Here is an 18,180-nt window from a genome sequence, read left to right as displayed (position 1 = left end):
ATCTATTGTACATGGTGATTTCCTCGGCCAAAAATACCGTTGGGCTTTTACTAAGAAAGAGGTTTTCGGCATGATATCTCAGATGAAAATGGGATTCTATCTTCACCTTTTACTGAGAAAAAGGTTTTCGATGCGATATCTCAGATGAAGCCGAATAAACCACCGGGACCAGATGGGTTCCCGGTGGAATTCTATAAGAAATGTTGGCATGTCAAGGATGCCTTATGCCTATGTTTCATGACTTCTTCAATGGCCACCTGCAACTCTTCCATCTTAACTTCGGTACGATAATGTTGTTGCCAAAGAAAGAAGAAGTAGTTCGAATCGAGCAGTTTAGGTCAACCTGTCTCTTGAATGTGAGTTTCAAAATATTCACGAAAGTAGGCACCAATAGATTTACACGGATCACCCATTCGGTGGTGCAACCGAGTCAGACTGCATTCATGCCTGGGAGACATATCCTAGAAGGGGTTGTTGTCTTACATGAAATCCATTCGAAGAAACTAGATGCGGTGATCTTCAAGGTGGATTTTGAGAAGGCGTATGATAATGTCAAGTGGCCGTTCCTACAACAGGACATGTGCATGAAGGGGTTTAATGGAACATGGAGGAGTCAGGTGGATTTCTTCGTCCAAAAAGATACTGTCGGGATTAAGATGAATGATGACATCGGTCATTATTTCTAGACTCATAAGGGCCTGAGACAAGAAGACCTGATGTCTCCTATCTTATTTAACATTGTGGCTGATATGTTGGCCGTGCTTATAGGTCGGGCGAAGGAGAATGGCCAAGTAGGTGGACTTGTTTCCCATTTGGTTGATGGGGGAGTTTCTATCCTACAATATGCTGATGACACTATTATCTTCATGGAGCATGATCTTGCAAAGGCTAGGAATATGAAACTAGTGTTGTGCCTCTTTGAACAATTGTCGGGACTAAAGATTAACTTTCACAAGAGCGAGTTGTTTTGCTTTGGTAGGGCCAAAGAGGAACAAGATATTTACCGATAATTATTCGGATGTGAATTGGGATCCTTACCGTTTAGTTATCTGGGCATTCCAATTCATCATCGTAAATTAACTAATAAAGAATGGAAATGCATCAAAAAACTAAGTTGCTGAAAGGGTAAGCTTATGTCCTATGGAGGTCGGCTGGTGCTGATCAATTCAGTACTAACTAGTATGTCGATGTTCCTGTTATCTTTCTTCGAGGTACCTAAAGGGGTACGGAAGAGACTAGACTTCTATTGATCTTGTTTTTCTAGCAGTCAGATGAGGTTAAGGCAAAATACCGCTTGGCAAGATGAGATATTATTTGCCGACCCAAAGACCGGGGGGGGGGGGTCTTGGTATTGAGAACCTGGAGATTAAAAATAAATGCCTAATGAATGGTTATATTTGTTATCCGAAGAGACTGGTGCATGGTATGTGGGCACAGATTTTACTGGAAAAATATTTACAATCTAAATCTCTGGCTCAGGTTACCGTAAGACCTAATGATTCACCGTTTTGGAAGGAACTCATGAGAACAAAAGATATCTTCTTTCATAGGGTGAAATTCGTTGTTGGTAATGGAACAACAAGAAGGTTTTGGGAGGATATGTGGTTAGGAAAGACACCTCTAGCCCTATAGTATCCCACCTTGTATAATATTGTGCAACCTAAGGAGGATTACGTGACTACAGTATTATATGTGGTACCTTTATATATCTAGTTCAGGAGGTCTTTAGTAGGGGAACGTTGAAGTTCCTGGCTACACTTGGTGCGGAGGTTGATGGATGTTCAACTCTCCGACCAACCGGACTACATTCACTGGAAGTTAACGGGAAATTGAGTGTTTACGGTTAAATCTATGTACTTGGATCTAATTAAGTCTGGCGCAATCCCAAGATCGATGCATATTTGGAAAGTTAAGGTTCCCTTGCGAATCAAAATTTTCATGTGGTTTGTCCACAAACATGTGATCCTTAGCAACACCTCTTCATAGATGGGTAGATAGTGTATGATGTTGTTTTTGTGACCAAGATTAAACAACACCTCTTCATAGATTGCCCTCTCGCGAAATTACTTTAGCAAACCATTCATATAGCCGCTAACATTACTCCTTCAGCAGTATTGATGCGTTATTTGGGACGTGGCTAACTGGAGTGGAACCTGCTATTGTGGCACGTATTCGGATTGGAATATACGCGCTACTTTGGGCTATATGGAATTGTAGGAACGATATGATCTTTAACAGACAAATACTTCAAATTTCTTGCAGGTTATTTTCAGAGCTACGACATGGAACCATATGTGGTTGTTACTCACTCCTATGGACTTCAGGGAGCATTCGGTTACTGGGTGCAACCAATGGGAGATGGTAGCACGGGGTATCTTCAACCGGCTTGGATGGCGGTCTCATAACGGAATAGATGTTTAGTCACTTTGTCCTATTTTCCAGCCAGTTGTGGCTATGATTTCACTTTGTCTTTATTTTTTTCTTTGCTCTGTTTGCGAGCTATATTGGATCTCGGACTTTGGTAATTGCCGCCACTTTTTAATAATATGGTCGCATGCATCTTTCGGATGCAGAGGCCAGGGGTAATCCCCCTTTTAAAAAAAATACCGTCCGGGAAGAAGCCATCTCATGTCCGGTCCGGTCTCTGCAGTCCCGTTAAAGCACGAGAAGAAAACACACGGATTTTGTCTTCCAATTTTACCCCTTCAAAAAAATATACTACTGATTTTTTCTAGTAGTATTGATGGACCCAGTCCATTAAATGACTAGAAATGGACAGTTTATATTATTTTCATCTACTGTAAAAGGTCTAAACTATGGGCAAGATCTCTTGTATGTGCATGAATGAATACATTGAATATTTTGACCCAAGAAATCATCTGTATGCACCCTTAGAAAAGAAAAGAAAAAAAATCATCTGTATGAGAGAGAGGGGAGAAGAGTCTCTTCTTCTATTGTAGGCTCATCCTAAATAATCTCCATGCACAGTATAATAAAATTATAAATCCATCTAATTAATGAATTAAAGTCAAAGGAGTGCATACATATCATATATAAATACTATTTTTTTTCATATATATTCGGACGGCAAACTTACAGTAGTGTACATATATATTTGCATGTGAGCACACATACATGCATGCATGTTGCTAACGTACACGCAAGCTCGCATAAGTAATCCTTATTCACCACACACATCAACTTGTATAGCATCATGCATAGTAGCTGCCTTGTTTTTTTAACACAACTCACTGGGCATGCGGTAGTACAATAGGTGTAAGAATGCATGCATAGTCTGGATCGTTAATTAGCTACCAGATAGCTAGTCATCCAGCGGCACGACATAGGCACCGAAGCCGACGAGGCCGTCGGCGCTGGAGCGGCCGAAGAAGCCGACGATGGCCCCGGTATCCCGCACAGGCACGCTGAAGGCGGTGCCCACCGGGCACCCGAAGGGGCCGTAGTCGTCTTGGGTGGACTCGAACTTGAGCGAGGTGACGCCGTAGTCATCGTAGGTGCCGCTGATGAAGGTGACGTAGTTGTCCTCGTTCATGGCGATGTTGCGCTGCTGGCCTTTGGTCCTGGAGCCCCAGGGGCCAACGCTGATGCGCTGGCCGGCCTTGTCCAAGTAGTTGTAGGAGAAGCCGAAGACGCGGCCGCCGGACCTCTCGCTGCTGCGGACGGCGATGCTCTGCAGCTGCACCGGCATGTTGCTGGCGTAGAGGTCCCTGGAGGAGCCGAGGTGGCCGCCCCAGGGGCCAATCTTGACGGGGCACTCCTTGGCCCCCGGCACGTAGACGCCCAGGGACTTGAGGGTGTCGTCGGAGTGGCCGAAGAAGGCCACCACCTCGTTCTTGCCCTGCCGCAGCGGCACGCTGAATGCGTCGCCCGCCGGACACCCGTACGTGCCGCGGTCCCCCTGGTTGGTGACTATCTTGAGCGAGGTCACCCCTCTGCTGTTGGAGGTGCCGCTCACATCGTTCACATGCTCCCCCTGGTTCATATAAATCTGCATGCATGCATGCGCTCAAATTTCTCAAATTTCTGCATGCATGTTGGAGTGGCCCAAAAGAGAGAGAGAGCGAGCGTGTGTGCTGTGTACCGTTTTGACGCCTCCCCAGGTGTTGCCCCATGTGCCGACGTTGATGGCCCCTCCGGTCTGGTCCACGTAGGTGAAGGAGAAGCCAACGATGCAGCCTCCAGGGGTTTCGTTGCTATACACGGTGATGCTGATGAGGCGTTGGGGGCTGCTGTAGCTGTTGATGTCGCAAAGTTTTCCGCTGGGTAGACCCCATGAACCAATCTTCACTGCGCCCTATATACATCCCCATACCACACAAACCAATCTGGATTTAGCTAGTGCTCAATCACAAGCAAATCACATCATATGTAAGTAGTATGCATGCAGCTGCAATCACTTACCGCCATTCGATCAAGATGCAACTAGCTAGAGCTGGCTAGTGGCTAGCTAGCTAGGGAACGTACGTGTAGCTAGCTAGCCAGCCTGAGAGTGAGATGGATGATTGCTAGTGTGTAAGCCCCGCTATTTATAGCAAGCCCTAGCTTACGAATGCATATATTCACCACGCATCCATTGATTAGTTGATATTTCTAGTTATCCCGGCCAGTCGAATTCAACAAGCATAGACACGCACAATCACATAGTTAAGCTTCTAGTAGACGGGCAAAGTCATCAGACATCTCGCTGTTTAGGGATAGGCCGCACACCATGGAATATTCAATCTTAGTGAGATACACGGGACGCCAAACCTGAGATTGACGCATACCATGAAAAGAATATTTCGTCTTAGAGCATCTCTAGCAGACCCCTTGAACCGTAAAATTAGAAACGCGGTTTTCAGTTCGCGGAAAATGCGTTTCAAAGGTTAGTTTGAGCTGTGGCTGAACGAATCCCTCAAACTTAAACTATAGAACCGGATATTTGCTTATATTTTCTTCTACGTCTTCTTCTTACTCTCGCACGTGTCAACGGTCAGCTAGCTTGCTCCTACAAAGCCGGCGGACAACACACGAAGCGGCCAAATACGGAGCCGCCGACGTCCAGAACGGCTCGCACGAAGCGCCCCGGCCCCATAGTCCGATGCCATAGCTGCTTGAATGGATCGATTGATCCAGGAGCTAGCTAGCTAGCTTCCATCGCCGTAGCTGCTTGAATGAATCGATCGAGTCGATCCATGAGCTAGCTAGCTAGCTCCCGTCGCCGCAGCTGCTGTAAGCGCCGAGTTTCCAGCGAATTCCATGGCGGAAGGCCACCGGAGTCCCAAGCGCTGGCTTACCGACACATGCATGTTCGCATATATTCAGCACACACCCATTGATTAGTTGATATTTCTACTTATCCCCGCCAGTCCAATCCAACAAGCATAGATACACGTTTCATTTCGCATAGACACACACAAGCACATAGTTGAGCCTCTAGTAGATGGATAAAGTCACCAGGCATCTCGCTGTTTACGGATAGGTCGCATACCATGAAAAGAATATTCTGTCTTAGTGAGACACACCGGACGCCAGACCTGAGATTGGTTGCATACCATGGAAAGAATATTTCGTCTTATAGCATCTCTAGCAGACGCCTTAAAGCGCGAAACTAAAAATGCAGTTTTCAATTCACGAAAAACGTGTTTTAAGGGTCGGTTTGAGTTGCGGCCGAACAGACCCCTCAAATTGAAACTGTAAAACCAAATATTCTCTTGTATATTTTCCCACGTTTTTTCCTCTCGCGCGTATCTACGGTCAGCTAGCTCGCTCCTACGAAGTCGACGGACAACGCACAAATCAGCCAAAAACAGAGCCTCCGGTGTCCAGCGCGGCTCGCACGAAGCGCCCCAGCGTCCATCGCCGTAGCTGCTTGACTGGATCGATCGAATCGATCCAGGAGCTAGCTAGCTCCCGTCGCCGTAGCTGCTTGAATGGATCGATTGAATCGTTCCAGGAGCTAGCTAGCTAGCTCCCGTCGCCGCAGCTGTTGTAAGCGTCGAGTTTCCGGCAAGTTTCATGACGGAAGGTCATTGGAGCCCTGAGCGCTAGCTTACCGACGGATGCATGTTTGCATATATTCACCACACACCCATTGATTAGTTGATATTTCTAGTTATCCCCGCCAGTCCAATCCAATAAGCATAGATACACTCAAGCACATAGTTGAGCCTCTAGTAGATGGATAAAGTCACCTGACATCTGGTTGTGTACGGATAGGCCGCATACAATAGAAATAATATTATGTCTTAGTGAGACACACCGGACGCCAAACCTGAGATTGGTCACATATCATGGAAAGAATATTTGGTCTCAGAGCATCTCTAGCAAACTCCTTAAACCGCGGAACTGAAAACGCGGTTTTCAGTTCACGGAAAAGTGTTTTCAGAGTCGGTTTGAGCTGCGGCCGAACAAACTCCTCAAACATAAACTGTAAAACCGAATATTTGCTTACATTTTTGTCCCCGCGTCTTCTTTTTCCTCTCGCCCGTGTCCACGTCAGCTAGCTCGCTCCTACGAAGCCGGCAGACAGCGCACGAATCGGCCAAATACGGAGCCAGCAGTGTCCAGGATGGCTCGCATGAAGCGCCCGTCCGTTGTCGTAGCTGCTTGAATGGATCAATCAAACCGATCCAGAAGCTAGCTAGCTAGCTCCCGTCACCGTAGTTGCTTGAACGGATCGATCGAATCGATCCAGGAGCTAGCTCCCGTCGCCGCAACTATCGTAAGCGTCGAGTTTCCGACGAGTTCCATGGCGAAAGGTCACCGGAGCCCGTGTGTGCATGGCGGAATTCCCTTCTCACGTAGCGTTGACCGGTTTTTAGGAAACCCTCATCTTTGCCTCCAAATTTGTAAATAAAAGGGTTGTGGAGGTGGATTCTCAGGGGCATGAGAAAATTTACGGGTTTGACCATTTTTATGGGCTCTATTCAGGGTGTTTTTTAATAGCAAAAAATGAAAACATCATTTTTTACCGGTTTGACTGTTTTTTAAGAAGTCTGCTAGAGATGCTCTTAGTGAGACACACCGGACGCCAAACCTGAGATTTGAACACCAGCAGACTGAAGTTGATGAATGTGAGTATGCCTTCTCTCTTCTCTTAAGTACAATCATATTGGAGATGTGTGCACTCTTATTTTATTATGCTCTAATATTAGGGTAATATTTAAAAAGAAGGAGCATGGTCTTATACGAATTCAAAGAACTTCTGTGCTGAGTAAATTGTTCATTAATTTATTCCATTGAAGAAACATAATGACATAATATATCCTATTTATGGGACTTACTAGCAACATAATATGACACCACTAAAACATTATTCCCAAAACTAACATGGCAGATATGTCAGGCCTACATAGCGTGATATGTAGACACATATTTTTGCAGGGCGTCTGGCCTGACTAGGCTTCACACTTGCCACTAATCTCGGTATCCTCCCTGCTGCTTTGTCCAACAAGTAGGGAGTCGGGTCTGGGTTGGCTTGACCATTCTGTGTGGGGCAGCCTTTACCAGCGAAACCTTACAAAAGTAAGTATCAAGCCACGTAAGGCCGACGTTTGGTCAATATGTTCATTGAACTAGGTGTTGGGGCATGCCCGTGGCGCGCCTCTTGAAGGGTGGCTGAGCAGTGCCTGGTTGTACTCATCCCTTTAACACTCTTTTCTATTCTAATTAGCATTTGGGATAATTGCTTTAGTTAAGAAACTTAGCAGCAAAAATAGAAATATATACTTTACAGAGAAAGCTCATTATGGATCTGAACATGAAACATCTGACTGACAATAGTGCACTTAACATAAGCAGCAACGTAGGTTTAGTGTCTTGAAAAGCATGTGATAAGAGGACCCAAAAGCAACCGATAGGTTATCACAGGATATAACATAATTAGGAGTACTTAATGCTAGATTATATTGACACAGGGGCTGCATCATCTTCGATGGTGCATCTAGAGGTAGTGCACGGTGAGGACCAGGCGGCGCTTTGAAGTTATCCTGAAACGAAATGCACATATGTCTCCCTCGCGAATGTTGGCGCGGCGACAAAACTCAGGCCAGTTGGTGGTTATAGTGGCCCTTTTGTCCATTCCTAGCATGATGCAACATTCGGCGAGCAGATGGCGGTCTGCAAGTATGACCATGAGTGTATCATTGTTTGGATCAATGTAGTCCTGCAAGTTCTCTTCAGTATAGTTAACCTAAAAATACTGGTAGAAGAAAGTAAGTTATTTACATGGACATAAATTGTTGTGTGATATGAAAGATAAGAGCGTGTTCTATGGATATTCATGATATTAATGGTGTTAGCAAAGTACTGTTATTCACTACACGTCTTGAGGACCCAACATTCTGAATGGTCAAGTAAAATGGCTCATGAAAGAGCAAAGAGAAGTCAATATTTCTGGTGTGCAATTGACGATTTGAGTATGTACAGCTTAGTGTATGAACAGAGAACAAACGAATGAAAAAATGGTAAGCTAGAAAAGGCAAAGTAGAAATTTCATAAGTGGTAGGAGAAAAATAACAACAGATCAGGTGTTGATCAGGTGAGAAAGGGAATATAATTGGTATTTGTAACATAAGTAAACTGCTGACTGTTAAGTAGTATGAACAGAATATGATTTGTTATATTTTAAGCATGGATAGAACAATAGTATAAATAGGAAAATATGTGCAACTTTCGTTTGTATCATCACAAAGTTACAGTTGTAAAGGTAATTAAAATGCATAAGAAAACAACATTTCATATTCTGTAAAATGGCTGGTGAAGCTCATGAAAAGAGTGAAGTAGTAAAGGAAGATGAAGAACTAAAAATAGATGTGCTTGTAATTGAATGGTCGACTACAGTAGATTATAGAGCTCTAAGAAAAAACAAGTAATATTGTAAAAGCGAGTTCAATGAATCTGATTGAGTATAACTAAGTATGAGAGTGGTAAAGAATGGCGATGAAAGAAAATTGGGCTTACACAAGGCAAATTAATCATTTTCATATACAGTGTGCGGATGGCATTAAAGCATTAGTAGTGGTGTTGAAAAGATAAGGTTAAAAGCACAGATACTCGGTTAGAATAAATGAGCATCTTTTCTGTTAAAAAAACAATAAAAAGTGGGAGTTGTGTGGTATGGAGATACAACTTGCTACATTATGAAGTTAGTAAACATTGAATAGGCTGTGCATTTGAGCATACCATGCGCTGGCCTGGTTTGGCAAATGTCCTGTTGATTGTGCACACGTAGTACTTGATGTCTGGCTCTTTGTGCCAAAACATAGCAAAGAGAGTGTCTACTTGGTGCTCATAGAGGAGGTTTAGAGTCTGTAAATGGACTTGTTTGGAATGCGGGCATTTTTTCCAAGAGGAGGCTCAGAGTTGAGACTTAAGGTGACCATGCTTGTTATCATGATGCCAACCCTGATTTTTCAGTACGAATCCAGTTCTGAGTCCACTCGACCAATAAATGGTTGTTGATGGAAACACCTTAATCCCCCCTCCCTTTCAATGATCACAAGAGCTTAACTAACTGACAGAGTTCTAATAATTGCCTGAGCTGGTATTGTACATGTAGAGGATGTTCACCGATCCTGCCAGATGCCCGCCAACAAGCTTGTCGTCGGTTCTACACAAGCAGCAAAACCGATCAGATTAGCCATTTCGGATGTTACTCAGATGACGAGAACGGTTATAAAATTACGCCGATTGGCGGCATATTTTTTGTTTTTCCATCAAATCTGAAAAACAGTGAATGTCTCCCACTGAAGTTCAGTATTTGGCTAATGCAAAACTGCAAATAAAATACTTGCGTACGGAAAGCATAAATCGTCATTAAAAAGGGCAAATTAGCAGTACTACTTGTGCGGACAACAGATTTATGGCCAAACCATTGCAAAGGTAGCACTCTCCAAGAAAACGGGGAAAACACTCAACAAAGAGGCGTATGTAGCATGATGGAGCAGCTAATCATCCAGTTGGTTGTTAAAGGTTAATTTTATCAGACGGGCCTGTAGACTGATATTTCCAACTGGAGATTTGATAGACAATCCGGGGAGAAAGTTCTTTATGAAGGGCACCGAGAAGCACTGAGATGAAAAACACACGAGCAATTAGTAAGCAATTATCTCTTATCAATCCTTGTCGACAATCTTCATGATAAAGTAGAAGCCAGAAAAGGGATCTGCGAGCCAACATATGAATATGAACATACAACATAACCATCTATGGAAATCTAATTAGTAAGCAATTATGTCTTCTCAATCCTTGTCGACAATCTTCATGATAAAGTAGAAGCCACAAAAGGGATCTCCGAGCCAACATATGAATATGAACATACAACATAACCATCTATAAAAATCTAGATGACAAAAATATCATACAAAGGGTTGGGATTAGAGTGGACCAACAACAAAGGCTCCTGATCTGCTTCTATTCAATCAAAACACCATAAGGAAGGATAACTAATACACAAAGGGTAGACGAGACAATCTGCTGATTCAATTAAAGGTACTCAACAACTGTATAAACATACTCATAATGGAAATGCTGTAAAATGTGATTCTGTGCTAGATCTGATTCAGCACTAATCAGCCAGGCATCAAATTAATTTTTGAATGAAGGACATGAAGCATAATAGGGTGCAGAAACCTCCTCTTCAGGACATGAAGAGAATTCACAAAAGGAATAGAATAATCTTCAAACAGGAGAGCGGGTAGCGAGGAACTTGGAAATGAGAAAATATTCTTTCAACTCACTATCAAATGGTCAAAGATAATGCCTATTCAAAACTGGTACTCACTTTCAAAATAAACAAGAGAAACAAAAAAAATCCTCATGTATAAATACAATGAAAAAATGTGAGAGAACATAATAAATGAAATGAAGTTCGGATAAAATTAATTTTTCTTTAGGTGGATAAACTTCTGATCAGGATGACCCCACAGAAGTTACTTGGAAGATGGAATAGGTGCACAGTCAATAAATATATAGATTTCAAAGTTATTTTTCTTTGATGTTTTACTGAATGGCATATATGCTTCTATAGCCACATAATTTTCTTTTCTACACTCTGAACAAGTTCTCACGAAAACGAGGGCTAAAAGCAGCAACAACTATTCACTAATCAATATAAGAAAGATGATACAAAGGAAGAGCTCGTTCAATTCTGTCTCCAACAACAACAGTGGCAGAACTGATCTTCTCAAGATACCCTCATATATATGAACTGGGTGTGTGGAATTTCAAATAAGTGAAATGATATTTACATGTACTGTTGTAAAGGATCTAAACATCAATGTTTGCTTGTTCACAGAAGCATCTTACTGGCTTACTGCATAACCATCCAATGCAGGGTAATGAACAATAACAACCTCTTGTTAGATAGGAAAAAAAGATATTACAAAAACAAAACAGATGGTTCATGACATTAAACCACGTCCAAATCATAAACCGAACTAACTTTGTACCGTGTTCACTTACCAAAACCAGTCCCCCGACCACTTCTTGGATGTTCTGAATTTCTAAGCCAACATTCTCATTCACTGCGCCTCTCCTGACCAGCAAAAGAGTTCAGGACATGTCAGTATAATTCACACTTGTTGGCAGGAAGTGAAAAATTGATCCTAAATTTAGTACTCCCTCCATTCCATTTTCACATGGAGTATTGCATAATTCAATACGTGTGAAATGAAAGCACTGAATAATTAAAAGTAGCAAAACAGTTAAGCAGGAGATGAGATGGGATGAGGGCGTATTGTGCGTTGGGGTAGTGGAAGTGGGCGAAGAACTCTTGCACGCCGTCGAACGAATTCACCTGCCCACCAGGTCGATGCAACTCTCCCCGGACGCGCCGATGCGGCCGTCATTCTGCTGCACGAGCAGCAGCAGCATGCCCCGGACTGCCGGGACCAGAGCCCGGTCTCCTGTTCCCACAGCACGTCGTCGACGACCCCGCCGAACCGGATCGGCGCGGTATCGATCGACCATCCCAGCACGGCCACGACACGCAACTTCAAATGCATTTTGTTTGTTTGTTCTGTATTTTCAGTTAACAGTACTCCAGCAAGGAGTAACAAGCAAGGTGGTTACCATCAACATTTAACGGTGGACAGGATTTAGATGATCATTTGGCAATGGGCAGGATTTAGAGGATCATTTACCACCATCATCATTTCCCTCGACAAGTACTCCTACTTCTGTCTACATGATTTAGAGGATCATTTTACAGTGGGCAGGAGTACAACACATCTAAATCCTGCGTACACAATAACACAATACAGGGAGTACTGCTGGAGTAGTTGCAGTTTGTACTCCTTGAGCAGTACTCTAGAGCAAAAGCTACAGATTTGCCCAGCTTTTCTAATGATTTACTGCTACAGCTACAGATTACTCCTTGCCATCACAAATGGTACAATACTCTAGAGAAAACCACAGCACTCCTTGCCATCACAAATCATAGTACTAACACAAAAAATTGGATTGCTAGAAATTGGACAGGGAGCAGGTACCTTGTCTGGTACGTCGTCGTGGTCACACCTCCGCCTGCCCGTAGCATCACTTAGTGGTGTGCGGCAGCAGCTCCTCCTACCCGTAGCAGCACCTCGTGGTGGACGGCAACTTGGGGTCTCGCGTCCACCAGCGCCAGGAGCTTGGCAGCGGCGAAGGGTGCTGCAGCGATATTCTCCTGCCCGCGGCAGCACCTCGAAGGTGTCCAGCCGCCGCAGCTCCCATCTGGTGGTTGTGCTGGCCCGGATCCGGCGTGTACGTCCTCGCAGCCACCGTATCCTTCCTCGCTGACGCCAGATCCGGGGATTCGTCGCTGGCTTGGAGCAAAAAGTAAAAAAAAAATAGGTGGAACGGAGACCCGAGGCAAGGCGAGGCGGCGGCGCCGAGGGGAGGCGACACAGCAAGGGGAAAGGAGAGAGGCGAGAGCTGAGAGGAGCCCCGCGGCGGCGACGGCGGAGAGGCGGGGGGAGAGGCGAGAGCTGAGAGGAGCGTGGGGCGGCTGCGAGGGGAGGGGAGTGAATGGAGTAGAGTGAGAGGGACGAGTCGGGAGTGCGGGTTGAATACGGAAAAGACGAGGTCGTTTTTGCAAAATGACCAGCGCCGACGTGGCTATCGCGAGCTAGCGTCCTTGATGCGCAGCTGAATGGTTTTAATGAGATGCAATGGTGAAAAATATACTTACTGGGATACTCATTGCTACAACCACTAGCTTTTGAGCACAAAGCTAAATTTACTCCATTTTTTTGTTGATTTCTGGCCAAGTCTTTTAACACTATTTCAATTGCAAAATTTTAAAAACCCAAAAAGGGAACAAACAAAAAATATCCATTTTCTCAAATAAATTACATTTGCAATAATGTTAAATGTTCTCTGGAGCTGTCTTGTACTCCAAAAAAAATCAAATAATAGAGTAAAAATGTTAAACACACGAACCCCTGAGTCGTTTGCCCTTGTAGGCAGGCATTTCCCGTTGTTGCCACTTCACTTAATTTGTTTCGGAGGAGGCGGACGGTACCAATGGAAAAAATGGTCTATTCCAAAATGTACCTGTCGAATAGAATCTATCCCGTGCAGTTGGCGTGTAGTAGAAAAAGTAAGTTATTCTTGCAATTATGGACATATATCGGAAGGAATGTTTTAGAGAGTGAATCTAATGTGCCACATTATTGACGCTATTGAATAAAGTGAACAATAATAAAAGCGAGAGTTATATATGGAGGAGGAGGCCAACTCATTTTCCCACCCAGAGATCATGCGTGTATGGAAGCGTAGGGCCTGACAAAAAACTGTGTACTCTCTCCGCTTGTAAACATATGCAATTTTGGGTGTTGTCACGGTTTTACTATGTACTCCCTCTGTACACAAATGTTAGACTCTGGGACTTCATCCTTGCCATTGACCCTCTACAACGGATCCTTAGCATGGCTATAGATATGAGGGTGCTCAATCTAGTTCAGACTCGCACTGCCAGGCTAAGAACCTCCCTATACGCTGATGACGCCAGAATTTTTGCCAACCCGAACAAGGAGGAGTTACTGGCCATCCGTCACATCCTGGATGTTTTCGCCGAAGCCACTGGACTAAGAACAAATCTTGAAAAGACCGAAGTCTTCCCCATCCGCTGCGAGCACATTGACCTGGTTGACACTCTTTCGGTCTTCCCAGCCAAGCTGACCACCTTCCCCGGAAAATACCTCGGTCTCCCCCTACACATCCGACGTCTTCGGAAGGTGGACTTGCAACCTCTCATTGACAAGTTCGGCGCTCGCATCCCGGGCTGGAAGGGAAGAAACCTTACGCGGGCTGGCCGGGTGGACCTCACAAAGTCAGTTCTCATTCCTACCATCACCTACCATGCGGCGGTCCTCCCCCTACCCAAATGGGCGCTCAAGAAGATGGACAGGTTGGCTCAAAATTTTTTTTGGAGCGCTGATGACAATGACAATGCCGGGGCGGGGTGCTCCCTAGTAAATTGGAAATTGGTATGCACCCCCAAAATCTTGGGTGGACTTGGGGTGACTGACCTGGAGCGCTTTGGACGTGCCTTGCGGCTGCGATGGCCTTGGTACGAGTGGGCGGACCCTGACCGGCCATGGGTGGGCACCGACCTGCCCTGCAGTGAATCTGACATGGCGCTATTCCGGGCCTCCACGACTATCACTATCGAAGATGGAAAGCGTGCCAGTTTCTGGAAGGATAAATGGATCGGTGATTCTCCGCTATGCACTCGTGCCCCTGAGCTCTACAAGATTGCTACAAGAAAGAACAGGACGGTTTGTGAAGATCTGGAGGGGGATCGCTGGATTACTGCCATTGACCGGTTGACCACTGCCGTCCAGCTCTGCGAATTCCTCGACATTTGGCAGCTTCTACAGACCACCGGCATTGACCCCTCCCGTCCAGACTCCATCCGCTGGAACTGGATGGGTTCAGGGGAATACTCCAACAAGTCTGCCTACCATATGCAGTTCTCTGGTCGCTTGGTGCCTTTCCGCTCTGCTAAGGTTTGGAAAGCACAGGCACCCCCAAATGCAAGCTCTTCGCCTGGCTTGTCCTGCATGGAAGGATCCTCACGGCGAAAAACCTGGCAATCCGTGGATGGCCACACAATCCTATATGCCGCCTTTGCATGGCATCCAATGAGACGGTCACTCATCTCTGTAGAGATTGCCCCTTCTCGCAGGCGGTCTGGAGGAGCGTCCACGCAGCGGAGGGAATGCCTAGCCCGAGCCCACCGGACAATGGAACCTCCATCAACACGTGGTGGGAGGGCTTTCTTGCCAGTGTTCCAGCTCAGAACAGGCGAGAGAGTAGTGGAGCCATGATTTACACGCTCTGGAACATCTGGAAGGAGAGGAACCGTCGGGTTTTCATCGGCAAGAGGTTGACCTGCCAAGAAGTTGCCCATCTAGCTTTGACAGATATTCGCTTGCACAGATCCATTTGCTTTCTCTTTCGCGAGTAATCCGCATGCCGATGATGGTTGGGAGGCTACCCCGCCACCCGAATCTTATAGGAAAAGCCTTGTGTAAACTATTGTAACACTCACTCTGCTTCTAATTGAAAGGCAGTGCTCCTGCCAGTTTCTCGAAAAAAAAGTTAGACGCTGGGACGTAGTATGTACTATTATTATTTTGGGCACTTGCGTGGGTCTACCGATCCAGTTGAGCGAGGTCACCATGCAACCCGTTAGATCAAGCTATCCAGCCTCGTTGGATCAAGCAGTACCCTGCTCGGTCCGCTCAAGAGAAAAAAAATCCTCCCGTCCCTCGTCAACACACGACCCACACCGAGTGAAATCCATAAAACCACCATAATTATACCGTCCTTAGCAAAAGGCCATCACTTTATGTGTTGGTCGCAAAATGTACTGAATAGAACACTTATTTTTTCACAGAAAGCATTGATGGCTCGTTTGGCACTCTTTGATGAGGTTTCTGACTGGTGGGCCCATCCATCACGCTGAGTTGGCAAACAAAATTGCCATCGGGACATGTTGACTTGGTCTTCTTCTTTCTTCCCCTCGTTTTATTTCTCTTCCCGTGTGCATTACATGAAGCACCTGGTGTGTATGAGTGAGAGAACAACACCAGCCGAGGAGGGAGCGGTGGGGGTGGTCGGGGTTGGGCGGCACGCGAGCGAAGGCCTGAATCAACGCCGTGATGCTTGTCCTCGCTGTCGTCTCCTGGTTCCATCCTGGAGCTTCCCCCACGGTCTCCTGCTAGCAGGAGAAGGACAACGAAAGCAGTGAGTGGAGGTGTCGCGACGCAATTAAGGAGGACCTCCGTAAATCAGGAAGGGTTTGTGCAACCCCCGGAGACGCAAACGACGAGTCACCCGTGCTCCAACTGTTGAGGGATGATGTGTTGGGGAGGAAGCGGGAACGCCACGTCGGTCACACCATTAAGCAATCCGGGTCAGGATGGGGCCGAGAATGGTGCCGCGCTGCCCTTCTGGGCGCTCCTCATGCTCACCGCCCACCGCCACATCCTGGTTGCGAAGCTCCGCCACTTCAATGTCGTCGTTGACCCGAACAACCTAGAGTTGGCAGTACCCTGCGCACGGTCTTATGTTTTAGGACTTCGACCACGAGAGAGAGGAAGTCGGCATGGAGGCAAGAGTCAAGAAATTGCGTATTAGGGTTAGGCCAACTCCAACGCACAAGCCATTTCATCTGGCCGCGTTCGTTTGGGTCCAAACTAACACAAATCACGGCCCAACATGCACCTACAAACAGTCAAGCGTCCATTTTCTATCCGTCTGCGACCCATTTTCCGCTCAAAATTGGTCCGCGTTTACATCTAGACGGACAACGCATGGATGGGCAGGACGCGTACCCTTGTCCTCCCCTGGCGTGACTGCCAGGGACACAACAATCCCATTTCCCCCTTCTTTTTCAAAAAGCCCTCCCGCCCACCCTCAGCCCTTCCCGCTCCATGGCCAGCGCCCCGCAGGAACCCGCTGCCACCTCCGCCCTTCCTGCGACGATGAAGAAGAAGAAGCCGAGGGCAAGCTCACTCCAGCGGAGCTCGACCGACTTGACCGGGAATCGGCCAAGCAGAGAGCCTAGAGGGCCTCTCAGGCAGACAGGAAAGCCGTGGCCCAGAACGCCCTCGAGGCTGCCATCGAGGACAACGAGGCCCTTGTCGCCAAGGCCATGCAGGCAGCAACGACGCACACCTTCCTCATGCTAGGGTTTAGCCAACTGCACCGGCCATTCTCCTTGGCGCCGCCATGGCCGCGGCGAACACATGCTCATCGATCGTTCGCCCTTCACAAGGTCAGTCGCCGAGCTCCTTCACAACACCTTAGACGGGCGACATTCATCCAGCGCACGAGCATGGTGTGACCCGCTTCTCCATGTCGTTGGGTGGCAGTATGGTCGCGCCGGCCACCCCTGCACCAGCGGCCGTCATCGACCTCAACGCCATGCCTGGGTCAGGTGTCGCCAGCCAGTCGGCCACTGGGATGCAAGTAGCCTCGGATGATTCCTATGAGCAACCTTCCCAATGCCCGCAACCTGTTGGACAGAACGCCCTATCCGACGCCGGCGCAAGACGACCCCGACTTCAACGCTTTCATGGAGAATGTCATCTATGAGGTCCGTGGCCAAGCCTTCCACCCCAAGGGCCAATGCCAAGGCTTCGATCCCGGCAAGATCCAAAGCAAAATGAATGGCGCTAGCTTTCATGACCGTGGACTTGAGCAAAATGTCCCCGGAGAGAAGAGGCTGGTTTGAGAAGAAGCAAAGGGAGATGGTCAAAAGATGATGAGCTACGGCCAAGATCGACGTCATTTTGTATGTCGGCTTGTGTGCCAGTATGAACTAGGAGGCCGCCAGACATGAAGTATGGCCATTTTTTGTGCGCTGGCAAGCGTGCCGGTGTGAAAACTATGGGGGTGATCAAATTTTGTAGGTTGGCATGGGTGCCGGCCGCTGGCACTCTAGCTAGCATGAACTTTGACCGCTAGCATCACTCTGGCCGCGACGACTAGATTTCTGGTTCATTTTTCCTTTGCCTAAAATTCAGGCGGACGGACGAAATACGAATGCGTCCGTCGGTTGGGCGCAAGGCGAGCATAAAGGTAGACAGGGTCGAACACCTCCCTTTTGCCAACGCAAAGGTAGAAAGGACCGGACACCGCCCCTTTGCCCAACCCAAACAGACAAAATGGATGCCCGTTTGG

The 18,180-nt window shown here is 46.5% G+C and overlaps 1 protein-coding gene and 1 long non-coding RNA gene across 3 annotated transcripts; both read right to left on the bottom strand.

Annotated features, from left to right (window-relative positions):
• Window positions 1–3,052: 3,052 nt before the first annotated feature.
• Window positions 3,053–4,663, bottom strand: LOC100526756 (jacalin-related lectin 1). The gene is made up of 3 exons (XM_044528043.1): window positions 4,423–4,663; window positions 4,103–4,315; window positions 3,053–4,009 (listed from the first exon to the last, which is right to left on the bottom strand). Exons 1-3 carry the CDS (start codon window positions 4,426–4,428, stop codon window positions 3,323–3,325), a joined length of 906 nt encoding a protein of 301 aa, XP_044383978.1. The 5' UTR covers window positions 4,429–4,663; the 3' UTR covers window positions 3,053–3,322.
• Window positions 4,664–7,713: 3,050 nt separating this feature from the next.
• Window positions 7,714–13,027, bottom strand: LOC123105876 (uncharacterized). 2 transcript variants are annotated; one of them, XR_006451053.1, is made up of 4 exons: window positions 12,495–13,026; window positions 9,922–11,539; window positions 9,187–9,613; window positions 7,714–8,203 (listed from the first exon to the last, which is right to left on the bottom strand). It is a non-coding gene; the product is annotated as an uncharacterized lncRNA (long non-coding RNA). The 2 variants fall into 2 exon arrangements; XR_006451052.1 differs by having other exon boundaries at window positions 7,714–9,613; window positions 12,495–13,027.
• Between the last annotated feature and the right edge of the window lie 5,153 nt (window positions 13,028–18,180).

Source organism: Triticum aestivum, chromosome 5A (assembly GCF_018294505.1).
Source record: "Triticum aestivum cultivar Chinese Spring chromosome 5A, IWGSC CS RefSeq v2.1, whole genome shotgun sequence".
Classification (NCBI taxonomy): Eukaryota; Viridiplantae; Streptophyta; class Magnoliopsida; order Poales; family Poaceae; genus Triticum; species Triticum aestivum.
The sequence above is the reverse complement of the archived record's forward strand: the minus strand, read 5'-3'. Positions and strand labels throughout refer to the sequence as shown.

Bases quoted from the DNA above. Each gene is read 5' to 3' on its own strand.
- LOC100526756 (XM_044528043.1), bottom strand. The intron at 4,010-4,102 runs GTACACAGCACA...GCATGCATGCAG, and splicing joins CCTGGGGAGGCGTCAAAACG to ATTTATATGAACCAGGGGGA.